Source organism: Peromyscus californicus, unplaced genomic scaffold, assembly GCF_007827085.1.
Source record: "Peromyscus californicus insignis strain IS unplaced genomic scaffold, ASM782708v3 Scaffold_1__1_contigs__length_55948999, whole genome shotgun sequence".
NCBI lineage: Eukaryota > Metazoa > Chordata > Mammalia > Rodentia > Cricetidae > Peromyscus > Peromyscus californicus.
Window position 1 is genome coordinate 46,436,096 of NW_026294492.1, and position 22,247 is coordinate 46,458,342.

The following is a 22,247-nucleotide window of genomic DNA, read 5'->3' on the forward strand; positions in this document are numbered from 1 at the left end:
CAAACATCAGAGGCTTTCCTATGTCATAACAGCAAAAATTCTGTAAAAGAAATCAGGAAAACAATCACATTCACAACAGACACATGAGGGTGTAGAGAGATGGGTAACAGCATTTGTTACTCTTGCAATGGATACAAGTTCTCAAACTCGGGACTGGAGAGATGGCTCAGAGGTTAAGAGCACTAACTGCTCTTCCAGAGGTCCTGAGTTCAATTCCCAGCAACCACATGGTGGCTCACAACCATCTATAATGAGATCTGGTGCCCTCTTCTGGTGTGCAGGCTTACATGCAGGCAGAATACTATACATAATAAATAAATAAATCTTTAAAAAAAAAAAAAAAAAAAAAAAAAAAAAAAAAAAAAAAACAAGTTCTCAAACTCAGAGATCCACCTGCCTCTGCCAGATGGGAAACAACTGTCTTTAACTCCAGCTCAAGGCTGTCTGACCCCGCTGACCTCTATAGAAACCTTCACTTCTGTACATAAGCCCACACTGAGACACATTAAAAAATGATCATCTTCAACTACAAAACCCTGCTGAAATAAACCTACACAAGGAAGTAAAGCTGAAAAATTTAAAGGTTGAAGGAAAGTGTTAAAGTCAACACTACAAGCTGGAAGACCTTTCATGCTTATGAGATGACAGAATTAGTGTTGTGAAAATGTGTCTATATGAAATCTACAAATTCCATGCATCTGTACCAAAATTCTAATCACATTCTTCACAGTAATAGAGAAAAAAATCTGAAAGTTATATGAAATCAAGGCCACAGAAAATTAAAGAAACTTCGAGCAAACAGCAACATACTGAAACATGCAAAGCAATGGAACAGAACAGAGGACTTGGATGTAAATCCACATGGCTGCAGCAACCTGATTTCCACAGATACCACAAATATATAATAGAGAAAAGATTCCTATTCCTATTCCTATTCTACAAACTGGTACTTAAATAAGTGCACATCTACATTTAGAAGATAGAAACTCTTATCTTGCTTTCTAAAATTAATATACGACCCAAAACTCCAAAAACTCTTAAAAGAAACAGAAGGAAACACTTCAAAGTAGGCACAGAAAATACACTCTTTAAAAGACTCAGAGCAGAGCCACCAAATATTCTAGCCTGGCCTGGGTGCTGGAGGGGCCTTGGGAGAGTCCAGTCTGTCTCCACTTCCTTTTGGTGTGGATGACTGCATTTGCATTTGGTCCACTAATTCAGCTCCAGGTGAGCTTGACAAATCTTTCACAACCTGGAAAATGTGGAAAGTAACCTATTTGTTTTCTGTTAAATCTTGTGTGCATACACAAAAAAACACACCCCAACTACTTAGGAAATAAAGGCAAGTATTAAAATACAGAATTTCATTAAAAAGTTACAATACAAGAAAAGAATTTAGTGAAAAGCTTACAGAGTAGAAGAAAATCTTTGTTGATAGAGGATCCATCCATATGTATAGCCAACAGTGGACTAATATGTATGCAAACAATTAAATTCATATGCAAACAACTAATTACTGGGCTGGAGAAACAGCTCAAAGGTTAGGAGCACTTATGGCTCTTGCAGAGGACTCAGGTTCAATTCTCAGCACACATGGTAACTCATACCTCCTGTGACTCAAGTTTCAGGGAATCTCATGACCTCTTCTGGCTTCTGTGGGCTCAGTCCTCCATACATGTGGTGCCCATGAACTCTCTCTCTCACACGCACACAAAGAAATGAAATGTACAAATAAATACCAAGAATTCAAAAGGGCTGATAAAATAAACAGAATTCTAAGCAAAGAGCTCCAACTAATCAGCAATGTATGAAAGTTACTTCCTCCTCATACCAACTCTCAAAAACTAAAATTACTTTCTAATGTAGAATTCAACATTTATAGACATTCTATTTTATATAATTCTTTCACCCAGTTTATTATACATAAAAAGAATCTCCCAAAAGCCTAGAAAATTTAGAGAGACCAACAGAAATGAAATGATGAGGCAATGTACCCAACTACTTTTTAAAAATGCATTATCCGATATGAAAAAAAGTTATCTGATAAAACAAATGAAGTATCAGTTTGCTCTGAGTAAATCATATTTACAAACTTTAATTTCATTAACAACCTTTATTTTGATCTTTGCTTTCTCTTCTTGTTCTGGCAGTGGTGAGGATCAAAGCCAAAGTAAAAATGTTGGACAAATGTTCTAAAACTGAATTCTAACCCTAGCTCTATTTCCATCTTATAACAATTTGTTCAATATTTGCATATCACTTCAGCTTTTTCAAATTATCAACACCAGGCATTGCCACAATAAGTTTTTCTATAACAGTGTAGAGAACCAAGGTACCTCCATATTGCATGCTTAATTCTAAAAGTTCCTAATCTACCATGCAGACATGTGAAATATATTTGAAAAGTGCAGTCTAATACATATTTTTGGAGAATCACAAACTTGTTTGAAGCAATAATGCTGTCTGTATCCATTACTAGGCATCTATTGGCAAAACTCATATACACACACTTCTAGTTTTATAGACATAAAGGAGATTAGGAGATTTTAATACACCTGACTGAATGGACTTATGTATTTGCATTGACATAAGAAAGATAACTCACTTATGACATGAGCTTTTAAAAAAAGAATAACATGACAAGGGGAAAGCAAAAGAGCAAAGATAAATAAATGGCATACACTCTTAAAGCCTAATCTCATGCTGGTAGCAAATATGCTGAACTATACTTTCTGGTATCATGATTAGGGGCAGCAGTAGTGATGCACTGTGATGATCATGTATACACATACACAAAATTAGCAAGCACTAAATAGCCCATTACACTCAAATGAAATACACATGGTTTGATGATTTTAACGAACTTTACACTAAGTAACTATGGCAATGTAACAGTGTAGGCTAAGGGTTAATGTTCACCAGTTTGGATGTATTAAATATAAATCTTCATTTTTTTCCCACTTGTCATTATTTAAAAGGATACAATCTATGGACTCAAAGAAGCACTGGTATTAGTGGAAAACAGAGTTCAATATATTGTAATGAAATACTTAGTAGATAACAAGTAAAGCAGGGCAAAGCAATGCCTAGAAAAGTGACACTTGGAAAAGTAGGAAATTCTCCTCAGTAACTAGGATATATTAAGAATAGTAACATTCCGGAAATCTGCCTGAAAATTCAAAGATAATCTGAATCATGAAAATGAACAAAATTGCCACCCTTTAAAGATAAGATTAACTTGTACTTATGAATTACTACTTCCTTTCACTATATCACAACCTTCCAGGTGAGACCATTATTACAATCACAAAAGATAGAACTATATTCAACCATAAAGCACTTTTAACAAATAGAAACTCCAAACTATATTAAAGTGTATTCAAACCATTTAAAACAAATACCAAGCAGGTTAGAAATTGCATCTAGTGAGGAATAACACTGTCATTAATTTTAATTGAAAAGATTCACTAGAAGTCATTACATTTTATTGAGATAAATGGTATGATCTTGCTCATTTTTGGCCAGAGAACAACTTACAGCAGCCTAGTACACTTGTTGTTTTGACGAGCAAAGAAAAACATAATAAAAGTTGAACCATGTAAGCATAAAATAAATTTTACATGTTAAAAACCAGTTTCAAACTGATGAATACGGCAATGGATTTTAACTTATGAATACACAATTTTAAGCTGAGTGTGGCAGATCTGCGTGAATTCAAGGTCAGCCTGGTCCACAAAGTGAGTTTCAAGACAGACAGGGCTGTTATACAGAGAAACCCTGTCTCAAAAAGCCAAAAACAAAGCAAAACAAACAAAAAACATATACAATTTTAAACTATGTTGAATATGAAGATGCCTTCTGAGTAAATGGGAAAGATAACATTCTTTAATATATTTATTGGAAAAAATGTACAAAAGTCAGCCTGGTATGGTGTCACATGCATCTTTAATCCCAGCACTTGGGAGGCAGAGGCAGGCAGATCTCTGTGAGTTTGAGGCCAGCCTGGTTTCCATAGTGAGCTCCTGGAAAGACAGAGCTATGTAGACAGACAATGTGCCAATAAACAAAAGAAAACAATGACAGTTCAAAAATCACACTTGGCCAGTGATGAGACTCAAAGGAGTAAAAGTGCTTGCTGAGGAAGCATGGCAGGGAAGAAAATCGTGAATGGCAAACATACAAACACACACACACACACACACACACACACACACACACACACACACACGTAAATAAATAATCGTGAATGTTGTCCACTGAGCATCATACCCACGCTATGGCAAACATACAAACACACACACACACACACACACACACACACACACACACACACACACACACACAAATAATCGTGAATGTTGTCCACTGAGCATCACACCCACGCTATGGCAAACATACAAACACACACACACATAAATAAATACAACAGAAAAAACTTTTTGGAAGAAAATAAACTACAAAATATAAAATCTATGTAAGAATGTTACTCTGAGAAAATCTAAGTATGCACCTAAATGTAAGGAAACTGCCAAGCAATTAATAATAATAGTATAAAAAAGAACATGCCATAAAATGACAGCCAGAAAACACCAACAACAGATATACGTTTTCAACTTCACATGAAACACTGTTACTCAAAAATTAAGCATACTGGATGACTAAAAATGCATCTGAATTTAACAAATCCAATACAGCTTTCTAGCAAAGGAGACTATATTACTTGATTTAAAAACAGCCATTAAAATGAAATTCAATTGATTTACCAAACCGACTTTCATCACCAAAATTCAAGTAGTTTCTTTATACAGTTGCTGTTGTTGTTGCTTGCAAAGTGTCCTGGAAGTTTTCAACTGTGGGCTAAAGTTCTTGTCCTGCCCCAGCTTTCCAGCCATCAAGGAAAACAGGCAGGGGAAATAATGTCAGTCATTTTACTTGCCAAACCATACTTCAAAAGTTTTTTTTTTAAGTCAAGAGGTCTTGCATATGCATAAGAATGGAATAAAAATTAAAATATTTATTAAAATTTTTAGTGTATTTCAGGTTTTCAGTAATATTCTACAAAAAAATTGTTCCGGCTCTTCACATTTCTTGCTTATACAATAATCAACTGCATCAGAAAATGTAATGACTCTTACTTGAAACATAAAATTTTCTTTTATATTTTTACAATGACAAATTTTATTTGGTTAGAAATGGTTCTTCTTAAATCTCCCAAGCAATGCTCAAACCCACAATGTAGACTAAGGTTTATTCAATATTGCAATTCTCTAAAACTCCATTGCCCTAGTGTAGGAATAAAAGGCATGCACCGAGCCTAGTACAACAACAGGTTTTATCCTATGTACACTTGCATATGTAAGTAAAAATTACACAACTGCTGATCTCCTATTCTCTTGGTTTCTTTCCATACTTCTTTCTCCTTGCAATAACAGCAAGCTGGCTACAAAGACTCTCACATGATTTATATTAGTATAAGTTCTACCCACTGGATTTCTTTTCATTGTGAGTTCTTTCATGTTGGTGAAGATACGTAGAACATGTGAATGCTTTCCCACATTGCTTACATACATATGGTTTCTCTCCAGTATGGTTTCTTTCATGTATTTGAAGGGATTTTGAAAAAGTGAATGCATGTCCACATTGCACACATACATATGGTTTCTCTCCAGTGTGGATTCTTTCATGATTGTAACAAGCCCTATGTTGGATGAAGGCTTTCCCACATTGCTTACATGAATAAGGTTTCTCTCCAGTATGAATTCTTTCATGTTTGTGAAGGTATGTGGAACATGTAAATGCTTTCCCACACTGCTTACATACATAAGGTTTCTCTCCAGTGTGAATTCTTTCATGAATGTAACAGGCACTGGAATAGGTGAAAGCTTTCCCACAATGTTTACACGAGTAAGGTTTCTCTCCAGTGTGAATTCTTTCATGGATCAGAAGCTGAGAGGAACGAATGAAGGCTTTTCCACACTGTTTACAAACATAGTGTTTCTCTCCAGTGTGAGTTCTTTCATGATTGTTACGGGTTGTGGGATCACTGAATGCTTTTCCACAATGCTTACATAAATAAGGTTTCTCTCCAGTGTGAATTCTTTCATGTTTACGAAGGTATGAAGAACGTCCAAATACTTTCCCACACTGCTTACATGCATAAAGTTTTTCTCGGCTGTGACTTCTTTCATGTTGGAGAAGGTGGTAAGAATGAATACATGCTTTCCCACATTGTTTACACACATAAGGTCTGTCTCCAGTGTGAGTTCGTTCATGATTATAGCAGGCCCTTGGATGGATGAAAGCTTTTCCACAATACTTACATGCAAAAGTCCTCTCTCTAGTATGAATTTTATGATGTTTGATAAGGTGACTGGAATTAATGAAGGTTTCTCCACACTGCTTACATACAAATGGTTTTTCTCCAGTTTGGAGTTTTTCATATGACTGAACATAACTACATGTCATGAGAGCGGTTTCAAACTGCTTATATTCACGGAGACTACGATTTGTCTCACAATCTTGATCAGAAGTGAGACTCCTACAGTGCTCATTAGATAGTTTATTTTCATAGGGTTTCTGTCTGGAAGGATTCTCATAGGTAAGAAAGGACTCAGAATGTGTAAAATCTTTCCAACATTTCTTATGTTTAAAAAGCTTTTCCACATGTCCCTGATATGCATATGGTTTCTCTACAGTTGGACCTTTGAGGTGCACATCTGACTGTGAAAGACCAATGACATCATTTTCACACACACTGTTTTCACATACTATTATTCCAGGAGACGTGCACTCATTAACAATATGCTCTTGAATCTTTTGAGGGGCTTCTCCATACTGAATACCACGTTGAAATTCATAGAATCCTTTAACCATATGAGTGCTGCAAAAGATGAAAAGAATATTACTGTAGTTTTATGGCTACCCAAGAAAAGTGTTGGAGGCTGGGTATTGCGGTACACACTTGTTACTGCAGTATTTAGAAGGCAAGGGCAAAGGGACAGCAAGTTCGAAGTCAACATAAGCTACATAGAAAGACCTCATCCTATGGGAAAAAAAGAGTGTTGACCATTGCCACAAGAATTTATGAACCTAAAAGGACTGAACATTGAGCCACAGGCCCTGAGAATAACAATCTTCTTAGTTTCTCTAATATTGTCTTCTAAAATAATCCACACACAATTACAAAAAGAATGGTGAAAAAACACTGCAGACACACAGTAATTTGTTTAGCCCTTGTCATGCTTTGTTCTTTAAGTATCTCAAGTTACCAAAGTCGAATATTCCTTATGAAAAATGGTGTGGGTCAGGCTTTATGGAATTGGGACAGCTGAGTACTTTAATGCAGTTATTGAAGGTAGGTTACAATATATCACAAACACACTTTTATTCACATACATCTTATATTCAAAGCCTAAAGGCAACATGATAAAAATATATTAGATAATTTTGTGCATAAAGGAAAGTTTTTGTATAATGAAAGAATTAGAAAAATGTCCCATATAATTTAAGGTTACATGATATTGTGCAAGATTACATTACAGACTTGGGATCCTTTAATTCTGAATGCTCAAGTTCAATGAAGTTTTAGATTGAATCAATTTACATTTAGCTGTACTTGGACCGCAGATTTTCTATTACTCTCAAGTATTTAATGTAAATTCTTTTTTCTTTGAGTGTAAATTACCTCAGATTTCTCCTAATGTTTTGGTAATCTTCTCCAATATGTTCTTCGGCTTTCCCTGAAAGGTAAACCCAAGGAAAGTTATTATTCAATATTACATTAAAAATCATTTCATTCTAGTCCCCTCCCACCCACCACTGTGGTATAATGTAACAAAGCATACAATATTCACCAACATCTTTCAATATTTCAAATTATGCAACTACACAGAAGAGCAAGAAACAGTTATTTCTCTGAATGAACAAGGAAAAGAATCACGCTGTATTTTTTACCTATGGAGATCAGGTTGCTAAAGGTTTCCTTCATCACATCTTTGTAGAGCTCCTTTTGATAAGAATCCAACAAAGCCCATTCTCCTAAGGTGAAGTTCACAGCCACATCCTCAAAGGTTACTGGCTCCTAAAATAATCCACATACATTTATGAGATTAATGTTGAGAAAACACTGGAAATAGAGAGACTTGATTCTTTCATTTCATGTTTTGTTCTTCATCTATTCCTTATACATCATGGCTAGCATTACTTTTTACTATTTACAAATAGTAAATACACATTTACTATTCATTCTAACTCTCACAGTGTCACACAATTCTCATGCCAGTATGGAACTGTATGATAAATGAACACCAGAACAGGACTACCTGTTGTGATGTTTGCCTAAATTCTTTGTACACTGCATCTTTAGTAATTTAAAACCCACCAGAGTAGACACCAGCTCTATGGAGCCTGTATAGTTATGAGAAATGTCTATTTGTCAATAGAAGCTAATTATGAAGCCTGGTGACATCCACTGGAATAGAAACAACCAGCTTAACTATAAAGGGGGAATCGCTGCCATGCAATGCTTTATAACAACAAAATAGTATTTTATATACTCCTAGTAACTTTCCAACTATTTACCTATTTCTGACATACTAAGAGATTAAAACACCAATGAAATTTAGATGAATTCTCTCTTATCAAGACTATGATGTGCCAGGCATGGTGGTGCACACCATTAATTCCAACACAGAGGAGGCAGGGGCAGATGGATCTCTGAATTTGAGGCTAGCCTAGTGTACATAGTAAATTCCAGGACAACTAGAGCTACATATACAGTGAAACCCTGACTCAAAAACAGAAAAGAGGGCTGGAGAGATGGCTCAGAGGTTAAGAGCACTGACTGTTCTTCCAGAGGTCCTGAGTTCAACTCCCAGCAACCACATGGTGGCTCACAACCATCTGTAATGAGATCTGGTGCCCTCTTCTGGTCATACATGCTGTATATAAAATAAAAAAATAAAAAAAAAAAAAAAACAGAAAAGAAAAAGACTATGAATGTCAGCCCTAAACAGAACATTTTAATCAGTTCCCTGCAGTGGTAGCACACACCTTTAATCCTAGCATTCCAGAGGCAGAAATCGATGTGTTCAAGGATACAGACAGGCATGGTGACTCATCACGCCTTTAATCCCAGAAAGCAAGCCTTTAATCCCAGAGAGTGGTGGTAGAAATTTGGCTGGTTAAGCATTCAGGCTTTTGAGCAGCAATTCAGCTGAGACCCATTCTGGATGAAGACTCAGAGGCCTCCAGTCTGAGGAGACAAGACCAGCTGAGGATCCGGCGAGGTGAGTAGCTGTGGCTTGTTCCATCTCTCTGATCTACCAGCATTGACCCCAATAACTGGCCTCAGGTTTGATTTTATTAATAAGAACTTTTAAGATTCATGCTATAGTTCCCTCATGCCCAAGGCTAAAGGAACATCAGAGGAGAGGTGGAAAGAATGTAAGGGCCAGAGGTGGAGAAGAGGAGTGCTATAAAATGCCGACTTCTGGACATAACATGACTATTGTACTTGTGAACTCATGGCATCTAAGGTTATCTATACAAGATCAAGCCAGACAAAATCTTGGCATAAACAGAGAGATTCACTTCATGCCTCAACCCTTACTAAGGAGCTAGTGACAGGTGGGAGCTGCTGGGGGAGAGAGAATCACTCTTTTACGTGTAGCCACTGGTAGTTTCCTATGCACCAGTGGATGGTACCATACCCATGTACATATAGGCAGTACTAATTAAGCTTAATGGTTTATAAGGAAGAAAAAAAGACATGAAGTTGGGCAAGAAACATGTTATGAGGATATACAGGAAGTTTGAAGTGGAAATGGGGGACAGCTATGATCATATTTTATTATGCACACATGTAAAATTCTCATAGAATAAAAAAATATAAACAATCACATCACTCGTCTGATCGATAACATGAAACATCTACTGTCAAAATGTGTTACACCAAGGCCAGATACGAAAGCTTGCTGCCAAGTTTGATAGTCTAAGTTGCATCGAAGAGAACCAACTTCTGAAAGCTGTCCCTGACCCTTATTCTGTTGTGGTACAAGCACATCACAGCCAGCACCAAGCCTAAATACAATGAAAAGCAAATCAAACCGAGGAACACCTTTCTGGAAGAGAAATAGCAAGTCCAGGCTCTTTCTGATTTGTTTTCTGGAACATTTAGTGAAAATGTGATGTCAACAACTTGCAATCTCTTCCAGAAGATAAAAACAGATGAGACTGAGAGTCAGCTCAGTGGTTAAGAGTACTTGTTGGTCTCTCAGGGGAGTCCCCAGCACTCATCAGCCAGCTCAAAACCACCTGCAATTTCAGCTCCAAGTGTTCTCACCCACTCTTCTGACCTCTGCAGGTATCCTCCCCCCACCCCCACCCCCACACTGCACTGATTAGTTTGTGGAGTTTTGTTGCTTTGTTTTTGTCAATTTGATACAAGCTAGAGTCATCTGGGAATAGGAAATCTCAACTGAAAAAATGTCTTCATAATACTGGCCTATAGGCAAATATGTGAGACATTTTCTTGATTTATGTTTGATATGGGAGGGCCCAATCCATGGTAGGCAGTATCACTTCTGGGCAAGTGGTCCTGGGTTGTATAACAAAACAGGCTAAATAAGTCATGAAAAGCAAGCCAGTGAATAGTATTCCCTTATGGTCTCTGCTTCAGTTCCTGCCTTGCTTGAGTTTCTGCCTTGGTTTCCCTCAATGATGGATTATCATCAGGACGTATAAGTCAAATAAACTGTTTTTTTCCCAAATTGCTTTTGGTAATAGTGTTTACCACAGCAATAGAAAGTGAACTAGGACACACATATACACAAAATAAAAAGTGAAAATAAAGCAAAAAAAAAACCAAAAAACAAAACAAAACAAAAAACTACAAACCAACTTTCATCCTATGAGACCAATACCACTAAAGGAATATGAAGTCATAATACCAAATAGGTGAGAAAAATATAGAAATGTCTTTTGAATAGATTTTAAAATCCTTCCCAAATAACAGATTACATATATGAGTATGTATGTCATATGTATGTGTGATTGTTTGTGTGTGTGTGTGTAGCCACCAAACATACACCAAAGGCCATGAGTATACAGACATACAAATAATCAAATGCCAAAAAAAACCCCCCAAAAAACAAAAAAAAAACCCATGCCACTGAGCACACATTCTATAACTACACCAGAGACATCTTCAGGTTCTTATTGGTCAGAAACAGCTTTTTACACACCAACCTTCATTTAATACTAAAGAAGATTCACCACGGGCAGTTTCCTATGCTAATATATGAACATTACAAGTTTTATTGAAGAATGAATAATGACACAAGGGAACCATACTAGTATATGTTCTTTTGTGACATGTACTCAATGTCATAAAATTAATCTTTAATGGAACCATCAAGTTCTCTTAATTCCCATGAATCTTTTAGCTGTTTAATAAAAACTACTTTTTCAAATCTGTATGAACTGGGATGACATTTAAATGACTAGAAATATGGAAATGATACCTTGATCAGTACTCACAAGGTTGAGGAAGGAAGACTTTTGAGTTCAAGACCTGCCTGGTTGGTACAGCAAAACAGGAAAAGAAAACATAAAGACAGACTTTGAAGCTATATTAAATTATAGTTTTAGTATATTAAAAGATAAAGATGAAGATGAAGAGATCAGAGGAAAGCAATGTGGACATAAGTGAGAAAACTCATTTAATAGAGCAGGCCTTTATCCACAATATCTTTACTATATAAGGTGGTGAAAATTTGGTTTCTACTTGGAAGCATGCATAGTATATTCCTCCGGTCCATGCACAATAGTCAAAGTTTACCTAGAAATGAGAAAGATGAAAATAAAACCCTGTGTCATGTCTGGTAGTTTTTATAGAATAAAAAAATGTTGAGCCTGACACAGGAAGACAGTGAGATAATATTCACTGTAGACCAGTGGTTGTCAACCTTCCTAATGCTTCAACCCTTTAATTCAGTTCCTCATGTTGTGATGACCTGAATCATAAAATTATTATTTTGTTGCCACTTAACTGTAATTTTGCTAGTGTTATGAATCATAATGTAAACACTTGATATGCCACCCCTGTGAAAGGGTCTTTCAACCCAAATGGGGTCACAACCCACAGGTTGAGGACCACTGCTCTAGACTATGTAAGCATCTTTAAACACTGGTCTTATAGTAGAAGTTTGAAAAATAGCCAACTGACCTTTGGATTTAAGAACAGAATTTCCTCATGAGAAAAAAAAAAAACCTTCTGTATAGACCATATGGAGATATGTTAATATATGAAAATCAAGGACAGTGAAAGACAACCAAGCAAAAAGCTATCAAGAGCCAATGCAATACCAAAGAATCAAGTGTGCAAATTCACAAATGAATGCATGACAAAAAGAATGATAACAAAAATATAACTAATCAACTTAAAACATATAGAAACTAAGAGTCATAGCCCTGAGTAAGGAAGTCAACATGCAAATTGTATTTTTTAAAAAAAATTTGTGTGGTTGTGTGCACACTTTTGGTGGCCAGAAAAGGGTGTGGGATCTGTGACACCAATTCTGAAGAGGCATGAACAAATGTCTACTCACCCCAGATAGGGAACTGATGACAGATCAAAGTAAGGATATCATCAAAGTCTAACTTGATAAACAAATGTGTTTTATGTATTACTTACAGGAATATGTGTGAGCAAAAATGCCTGAAAGACCTTAGCATCACCAAAAGCTCCCCCCTACACAGATGATGGCTCAGAAACGTTGGAAACCTGTAGCACACCACACATGGTACAGGCAGCTCATCAGCATCTTGTCTGGGCACCTATGAGCCTCTAAAAGGCATCCATGCTGAACTAAGAGTATCTTTCTGCAGTCTTTACTGTTTATATAATCTTGGAGAACAAGGGGCCTGTTGAATCTGGTCTGTTTCAGGAGGTTCCTGAGGCTTTAGAGTTGTTTATTTTAATGAGCTTCCCAGTGAGATGAAATGCTTCACCTCTTTTCAGAATATACTGAGTCTTTTTTGGTTGGTTTGTTTTCCCTTTTCTTTTTTTTTTTCTTTCTGGAGCTGAAGACCAAACCCAGGGCCTTGCGCTTGCTTTACCACTGAGCTAAATCCCCAACCCGGTTTGTTTGTTTTTCAAGACAGAGTTTCTCTGTAGCTTTGGAACCTATCCTGGGACTCTCTCTGTAGACCAGGCTGGCCTTGAACTCACAAAGATCTGCCTGTCTCTGCCTCTCAAATCCTGGGATTAAGGCATGCACCACTACTGCCTGGTCATCCTGGGTCTTAATGAGTTTCCTTCTGTCCAAGATGAAATGTTTTATCTCAGAGGAAATTGCTACACATCAGCATTCCCCTAAGTAACCTGATCTGGGCACTGGGAACCAAACTTGGGTCTTCTGGAAAACCAGCAAGCACTCTTAACTACTGAGCCATCTATCCAGCACCTAAAGTGTTCTCTTTGAGAACTAATGGACAAAAAGAATTTATGCAGGAACAACATTTACATCACTGTCATTTCCTGTAATATGAACTTCAATGCAACCTACTAAAGTCATATTTCTCTAATGTGTGGCAAATGTAGTTTGTATTTATACCTGTTGCCATATGCAGTATTTTTACATTTCTAAAGCCAGCTTGAAAATGTCCTAAGAACATGGACACAAAACCAAATAAGGAAACAGTTTAAATCTAACCTCAGATACAGGCATGCATAAAACATACCAAGGCAAAGAAAAAATCCCAGGGTGTTTTCATTTGTAAAGCAAGCTGAAAGCTATAAGTTAAACCTCTAAGAACATGCTGAGTGTGGTCCAGCAAGAAGGCTTAATTGGTAAATGTGTTTACCTCCATGCCTGATGACCAGAGTTCAAGCCCTGGGACTCATGTTATAAGTGAGATCCAACTTCTGCAAGCTGTCCTTTGACCCCGCCATACATATTGTGGAATGTGCATACTCACAAATACACACACACACACACACTCACTCACACACAAGTAAGTGTAAAAAGTTTAAAAAAGAACAATGCATAGTACAAAGTCACATGTAGGGACCAGCACAAATGCCTCAGAAAATAAATGGGCCTGTCATAAAGCCCAATATCTTGAGTTCAATGCCAGGAATCATGTGGTGGAAGGAGAGAACCAAGTCTCATAAACTATCCTCTGACCTCCAAATATGAACCTACATTTACATACAAATAAGTAAACAAGTGAATGCAATAATTTTTTATTTTTTTTTATTTTTTTAGTTTTTGGTTTTTCGAGACAGGGTTTCTCTGTGTAGCTTTGCGCCTTTCCTGGGACTCACTTGGTAGCCCAGGCTGGCCTCGAATTCACAGAGATCCGCCTGGCTCTGCCTCCCGAGTGCTGGGATTAAAGGCATGCGCCACCACCGCCCGGCGCAATAATTTTTTAAAGTCACCCGTAGAAGATATAGAAAAGCAGACAAAGATGAATAAGGATAAATTAAGCAGGCAGGGCATCAGATGATGACTTGAACAAAAGCCTAAGGTCCAGGCAGAAATTTTATTTTTGAGATAGCACCCTAATATGTACTCCAGGTTAGTGTCATATTTAACCAATGTCTTTTCTCATCCTCCTGAGTAGTTATTGCAGACATACACAACCACTAGTCATTAATTTTAGTGGGAATTCTCAGAAAATCAGTTATTAAAAAATCTTTGAAGTGTGATTTTTTTTAAAAAATACAAACTGCAGAATACAATGTGTTTCATTATGAAATTTTGATACATACATACTACAGACGTGGAAACAAATGTTTGGTGTTCTTTCAGTAAATACATACACATCCACTTAGATGCAAAAAACTTTACGATTGGCCTCTCAAGCATGCAAAAGAGGTCTTAACCATCATGTTCTAATTTCTTTCTTTCTTTGTATTCCTCCCTTATTTCCTGCATGTAATAATTCATCAACCTTGTTTACAGGATTTGAAACTGTTTTGGGGTAGGTATAGTCTTTGGGTAAGGCTTTGGGGTTTTTTTTGTGTGTAATTTTGCTTTTGTAATTTTTTTTTTAAGACAGGATCTCACTAAGTAGCATTATTTGCTATGTGGATGAGACCCCCTCAACTCATTGCTTCTGATTCTAAGTGCTAGGATAAAAGCTGTAGGCAACCATACCCAGCTATGGGTAACTTTTTGACTGATTTTTAAATTCGCTTTATTGAGTAGTCAATCTTGAAAATTTGTTTACCCCTAAAGATTTTTATCTCAGTGCTAAGAGATAAATAAAAACAGTACTTGTTGCTTAAGCATGAGGAGAAAATAAATCTGGGTATGGCTCTAGGCACCTGTAACCTTAGCACTGGGGGTGGGGCACATTCTGGGGCTCCCCAACCAACCATCAAAGCTGAAACAGCAAGCTCAAGGTACAGTGATAGAAACTGACTTTTGGAACCAAAGAAGAGATGGCACAAACTGACAAACTCCTGTGATTACACATACATGCACAAACACACATAAACTACACACCACACATACAGAAATAACTTTTTATTTTTTTTTTTTATGAATCTTGCTGGACTGTGGTAGGCAGCCTTTAAAGGCAGTCAGATATCTGTGAGTTTGAGGCTAACCTGGTCTACATAGTGAGTTCCAGGACAGCCAGGGCTGGAAAAACAAACCAAAAAACAACCAAAACCAAAATAAAACAATAACAACAACAAATTTGTAAACATAGACATCTTAATTCTTTCTCCAACATCTTATCCAATATAAGTTTGGATTCAGTGAGTAAACAGTTGTGAACTTCTGGAAAAGTTATACTGACTTCATTTTCATATTTACTGTCAAGTTTTAGATTTGTTTATGCAAATTCTAAGTGTTAAGAGTTCTGCTGAGGGGGGTATGAAGATGGGGGTGGGGGTAGTGGCCTCCCTAATGCAAATGTTACAACTCTGAGGGGAAGGGTTTCCTGGCAGTCAAGAGCCAAGGAATACCGAAGTCAAACTGGACAACAAACCTCACACAGTAGAATTGTTGGGAGGGAAAAACTCAGGAAGGGTGGCTGTCTTTGCTCAGATGAGGAGCAGCCAAGAACTGAACAGAAGACAGCATTTATACCGTGTTTCTTGGGTGTAGGCTTTCCACAGGGAGCTTTCCAGGGTGGGGACTGGTGGGCTTTCAAGCACAGAGCTTGGCCTCCTGTGTCTAGAGGGGCTGGGTCCATTACAATGTTCTGTGGGTGGAGCCTGGCAGCTGAAGGTCCTCGGGGGCAGGGTCTGCAACTCTCTGTTCAACTTGAGGGGCTTGCATACATATGGATAAATTTTTCATATTTATGTAAGCAATTTACTAGTGAGTTATCTTTTCTTGAGGTCTCAGTCTGTAATTCCTTCACTTATATGCTATGGCACACATGCGCATATATACATGAAAACACACAAAATAAGTAAATGTAATTACTTAATTTTAAAATGATTCATTTATTTTTATTTTATGTGTATTTGTGTTTTGTCTGTATGCATATCTATATGAGGGTGTCAAATCCCCTAGAGTTGGAGTTTCAGATAGTTGTGAGCTGCCATGTGGTTACTGGGAATTGAACTTGGGTCCTTTGGAAGAGCAGTCAGTGCCGTTAACCACTAAGCCATCTCTGCGGCCCGATAATTATTTAATGTTTAAAAATTCAAAGGTTTAAGGGAAAAGTGCTAACTACTTACAACTGTACATACATCACAATAATATCATATCTCTCATCAGTAACCACAAAGGCGAGAAAAGCATGAAAGGATGTATTTCAAACCCTGAAAGTAATGAACTGCACATAAATGGCTAAATCCATGAAAGGTATCTTTAAAAACTGGATGAGAAATCTGTTCCACACATGTATAAACTAAGCAGTTCAGAATAACCAAACTAACATGACAGAATATACTTAAAGGGATATGATACACAGAAGAGGAAGACAGCTTAAACAAGAGCACATAAGAAAATAAATTTCAGTCCAGTGAGATGGCACTTGCTTTGTAAGCCTGACACCTGAGTTTGATCACTGGAACCCATATGAAAAGAGAGACTGTCTTTTTGCCTTTACACACAGGTTTGGGCAGGCATAACACACACACACACACACACACACACACACACACACACACACACACACACCGCACTCCCCTCCCCATACACACAAATGAAAAACAGTGTGCAGCAAAACCTTAAGATCATAAAAAGGGAAACAAACAAGTGGAATATAATACAAACAAAGGGAAAAACAACCAATCAAATTCCAAGAATTAGTAATCATCTTAGTAATGACCCTAAATGTCCATGGCTTCACTCACCAATAAACACATGCAGACTAACTGGATGATATAAACTAGATCTCACTACTGATTCCCCAAAACACACACCTCTTTGGTAAAAACAGCATAAGTTAAAGAATGGAAGTCCATGTAGCCAGTGAATTGAAACTTAAAACTAGCAGGTATCATGTGATTAAAATGAGCATCAGACTAAAATTAGTCCAAAACCAAAAAGGACATTACACAATATGGCAAACAATCAAAAAGGTTTAACAAATGTAAATATACATGTAACAAATGTAGAAGCTCCCAATTAAAACAAAAAACACTAGTGGACATAAAATATCAAATCTGTCCTGATCTCCCTCTCTCTCATCTTTAGATAAATATCCAAACTAAAAATTAAAAAAGAAACTTCAGAGTTAAACTATGTCATAGATAAAATGGGCATCACATATAAAATAATATTAGTAATATGATATTAAAGACAGACATGGCTGCCAGATGTGGTAGCACCTGGCTTTAACTTCAACATTCCACAGGCTGAGGCAAGCAGATCATTAAAGAGCTCAAAGCCATCCTGATATAACAAGGACTATTGGAGTCCAGCCCCTTATAGCTCTTTCCCTGTGGAGGAATCTAACAACCAGCTAAGGATCTAATCTTAGGGATATCGAAAGAATCTAAGCACACTGAGCTCGTCCGTTCACTTTATTCTTCTAAAGCAATTCTCTCTACACAGCTTCTTTTCTGCTCTCATACTTAGCTCCTCCCTTGCCTGATTCTCTGTACCTTTCTCTCTTGGGTCTCTGAAGTTTCCAATTTATATACACATACAATCAGCAATTCTCTGGCCAGCAAGGTCACAAGGCTTGAATTCTTTCAGGGTTGTATCTTTGAGAAAATCTGTAAGATTGACAAATCCTTATCTAAATTAAGTAAAAAGCAGAGAGAAGATCCAAATTAACAACATTAGATATGAAAATGAGGACATAACAACAGACACTGAGGAAATCCAGAAAATCATAAGGACATACTTTAAAAAACCTGTACTCTACTGAGTTAGAACATCTAGAAGTGGATAATTTTCTGGATACATACCACTTACCAAAGTTAAATCAAGATCAGATAAGCAATTTATATAGGCAAATCACCCCTACTGAAATAGAAGCTGTCATTAAAAGTCTCCCAAACAAACACTTAGGCCCTGGTGGTTTTGGTAAAGAATTCTACTAGACCCTAAAAGCAGAATTAATGCCAATGATCCTCCAATTACTCCACAAAATAGAAACAGAAGGAACACTGCCTAATTTTTTTTACCAGGCCACAGTTACCCTGATACCTAAACTTTATAAAGTCCCAATAAAGAAAGAGAATTACAGACCAATTTCCCTTATGAATATAGATGCAAAAATTCTCAACAAAGCACTTGCTAACCAAATCCAAGAACACATTTAAAAGATGTTCAATATACATAAATCAATAAATGTAATACACCATATAAACAAACTGAAAGACGAAAACTACATATCTCATTAGATGCAGAAATGGACTTTGACAAAATCCAACACCCCTTTAGGATAAAAATCCTAGAGAGATATGAAGGAAAATGCTTCAAAATAATAAAGGCAGTCTACAGCAAGCCCATAGCCAACATCAACTTAAATGGAAAGGAACTCAAAACAATTCCAATAAAATCAGGAACATGACAATATTGTCTACTACCTCCTAACCTATTCAATACAGTAATTGAAGTCTTTAGTTAGAGCAATAAGACAACTAAAGAAGAACAAGGGGATACAAGTTGGAGAGGAAGAAGTCTAAGTATCTCTATCTGCAGACAATAGGATATTATATATAAGTAACTCTAAAAATTCCACTAGGGAACTCTTACAGCTGATAAACATTTTCAGCAAAGTAGGTGGATACAAAATTAACTCACAAAAATCAGCAGTCCTCCTATATACAAATGAAAAAAATGGTCTGAGAAAGAAATCAGGGAAACAACACCCTTTACAATAGCCTCAAATAATATAAAATATCTTCTGGTAACTCTAACCAAAGAAGTGAAAGACTTGTATGATAAAACCTTAATTGAAGAAGATATTAGAAGGTCTTATATGCTCATGGATCAGTAGAATTAATAATGGTCATCTTACCAAAAGAAATCTACAGATTCAATGCAGTCCCCATCAAAATTTCAACACAATTATCTACACATCTTCAAAGGACAACTCTAAACTTCATATGGAAACACAAAAAACCCAGGATAGCTAAAATAATCCTGACAATAAAAGAACTCAGGAGGTCTCACTAAGCCCCAATTTCAAGTTGCACTACAGAGATGTAGTAATAAAAACAGCATGATAATGGGACAGACTTGCTGATCAATGAAATCACATTGAAGGTAAAGACATTAAACCCACACACCTATGAACACCTTATTTTTTTTATAAAGAAGCCACAAATACACATTGAAAAAAGACAGCATCTTCAACAAATAAGTGATGGTCAAGCTGGATGGCTACATGTAGAAGAATCCAAACACACTCATAGTTATCACCCTGCACAAAAGTCAATTCCAATTGCATCAAAGACTTCAACCTAAAACCAGATACACTGAACCTGATAGAAAAAAATGTGGGAAATAACCTTGAACTCATTGGCATAGAAAAACAAAACAAAACAAAACAAAAAACCTTTCTGAATAAACACCATTAGCACAGGCACTAAGATCAACAATTAATAAATGGAACCTCATGAAACTGAGAAGCTTCTGCCCAGCAAAGGACACCATCATTCAGACAAAGCTCTATCCTCGGGTATGGGAAAAGATTTTTGACCAACTCGACATCTGATAGAGGACTAACATCCAAAATATAGAAAGCACTCAAAAAACTAGATATCAAGAAAACAAATAACCCAACTAAAAATCAGGTACAGCTCAAACAGAGAAAACTAAAAAAACTGAAAAACACTTAAAGAAATGTTCAACATCCTTAGCCATCAGGGAAATGTAAATCAAAACTACTTTGATATTCTATCTCACACCTTAATCATGCTCATTGCTGCTATATTCATAACAGAAATTCTAAACAACTTAGGTGTACCTCAACAAAAGAATGGAAAAAGAGAACTGTGGTACACTGACAAAATGGATTATTACTCAACCATTAAGAAAAAAAAGAAACAGAACACCCGCCCAACTCGGCCCCAGCTGCCGGCCAGCAGGCAGGGCTCCTGCGGGAAGGCCCCTCCCTCACCAAGACCTCCCAGCAGACCCTGCAATCTACACGCCCTGCCCCCATAGCCTGAGACCCCAGCCACTTCCTGAGAAACCAACCCCCAGCTCTCATTGGGCCTAGAGAGAGCTGTCATTGGACAAAGAGCTGTCATTGGACCAAGAGTAACCTCAGGAGACAGGGAATCTGGCAGCCCTCATTAGACCAAGAGTGGTTTTCTGAGAAGTAGAATCTGCCACCACTCATTGGACCAAGAGAGGCATCCTGAAACACAGTATCTGTCAGCTCTGACTAGACCAAGAGCCCTGGTAAGACCAAGAGTGGATCAGTGAGTCACAGAATCAACTAGCTTGAGTTGACCCAAGAGAAGCTCCCTGAGACACAGAATCTGCCTGCTCCAACTTGATCAAGAGCTAAGATAGGACCCAGGAGGCCCCCTGAGACACAGACACAACAAGCACAGAGTGGACCAACAGCAACTCGCTCAGACAGAGGCAACTTTTATACCCATTAGAGGAGGAGATGGGCAGACGTCAAGGCAGAAGTACATACAACAACATAAAGAGCAATACAGCATCACCAGAACCTAGCCCTCCTCCAACAGCAAGACCTGAGCGTCACAAGGTAGAAGAAGCAGAAGAAAGCGACCTTAAGAATAGCATCATGAAGATGCAAGAGGCCTTCCAAGGAAAAATGAAAAAGGAAATTGAGGAAAAGACAAACAAAAAAAGTGGAAGAAATCAATAAAGAAATTGAGAAAAAGACAAACAAAAAATTGGAAGAAATTAATAAATCCCTTAAAGAAAATCATGAAAAAGCAATTAAACACGTGAGGAAACAGGTCAAGACCTGAAAAGGGAAGTAGAAACAATGAAGAAGACACAAACAGAGGGAATGCTGGAAATAGAAAATCTGAGTAAACAAACAGGAAACACAGATGCAAGCATAATCAACAGAATACAAGAGATGGAAGAGAGAATCTCTGGTGTAGAGGATACAATAGAGGAAATAGATGCATCAGTCAAAGAAAATACCAAAGCCAAAAAAGTCATAAAACAAAATGTCCAAGAAATCTGGGACACTATGAAAAGACTGAATCTAAGAATAATAGGGATAGAGGAAGGAGAAGAATACCAACTCAAGGGCACAGAAAATATATTCAATAAGACCATAGAAGAAAACCTTCTCAACTTAAAGGAAATACCTATGAAGGTACAAGAAGCCTATAGAACACCAAACAGACTAGACCCCCCCAAAAAAAGTCCCCTTGCCACATAATAATTAAACAACTAAACCTACAGAATAAAGAAAGAATATTAAGAGCAGCAAAGGAAAAACTCCAAGTGACTTATACGGGCAAATCCATCAGAATAACACCCGATTTCTCAATGGAGACTTTGAAAGCCAGAAGGACCTGGACAGATGAAATGCAGACACTAAGAGACCATGGATGCCAGCCTAGATGAATATACCCAGCAAAACTTTCAATCATCATAGACGGAGTGAACAAGACATTCCAAGACAAAACCAGATTTAAACAATACCTATCCACAAATCCAGCCCTACAGAAAGCACTAGAAGGAAAATTCCAACCTAAGGAAGTCAGATACACCCACAAAAACACAGGCAATAGATAACCCCACAGTAGTAAATCCCAAAGAAGGGAAATACACACACACTACCACCAAAAGATAACAGGAACTAACAATCACTGGTCA

The 22,247-nt window shown here is 37.2% G+C and overlaps 1 protein-coding gene across 1 annotated transcript; it reads right to left on the reverse strand.

Moving 5' to 3' along the window:
- Positions 1 to 5,369: 5,369 nt before the first annotated feature.
- On the reverse strand, positions 5,370 to 10,322 carry LOC128115693 (zinc finger protein OZF-like). Its single transcript, XM_052746672.1, has 4 exons — positions 9,052 to 10,322; positions 7,954 to 8,080; positions 7,685 to 7,739; positions 5,370 to 6,880 (listed from the first exon to the last, which is right to left on the reverse strand). The coding sequence occupies exons 1-4, from the start codon at positions 9,064 to 9,066 to the stop codon at positions 5,479 to 5,481; spliced, it is 1,599 nt and encodes a 532-aa protein (XP_052602632.1). The 5' UTR covers positions 9,067 to 10,322; the 3' UTR covers positions 5,370 to 5,478.
- Positions 10,323 to 22,247: the final 11,925 nt, after the last annotated feature.

Coding starts and splice junctions, on each gene's coding strand:
- LOC128115693 (XM_052746672.1), bottom strand. Junction 7,740..7,953: donor TAGCAACCTGATCTCCATAG/GTAAAAAATACA, acceptor TTTACCTTTCAG/GGAAAGCCGAAGAACATATT. Junction 6,881..7,684: donor AACATTAGGAGAAATCTGAG/GTAATTTACACT, acceptor CATCTTTTGCAG/CACTCATATGGTTAAAGGAT.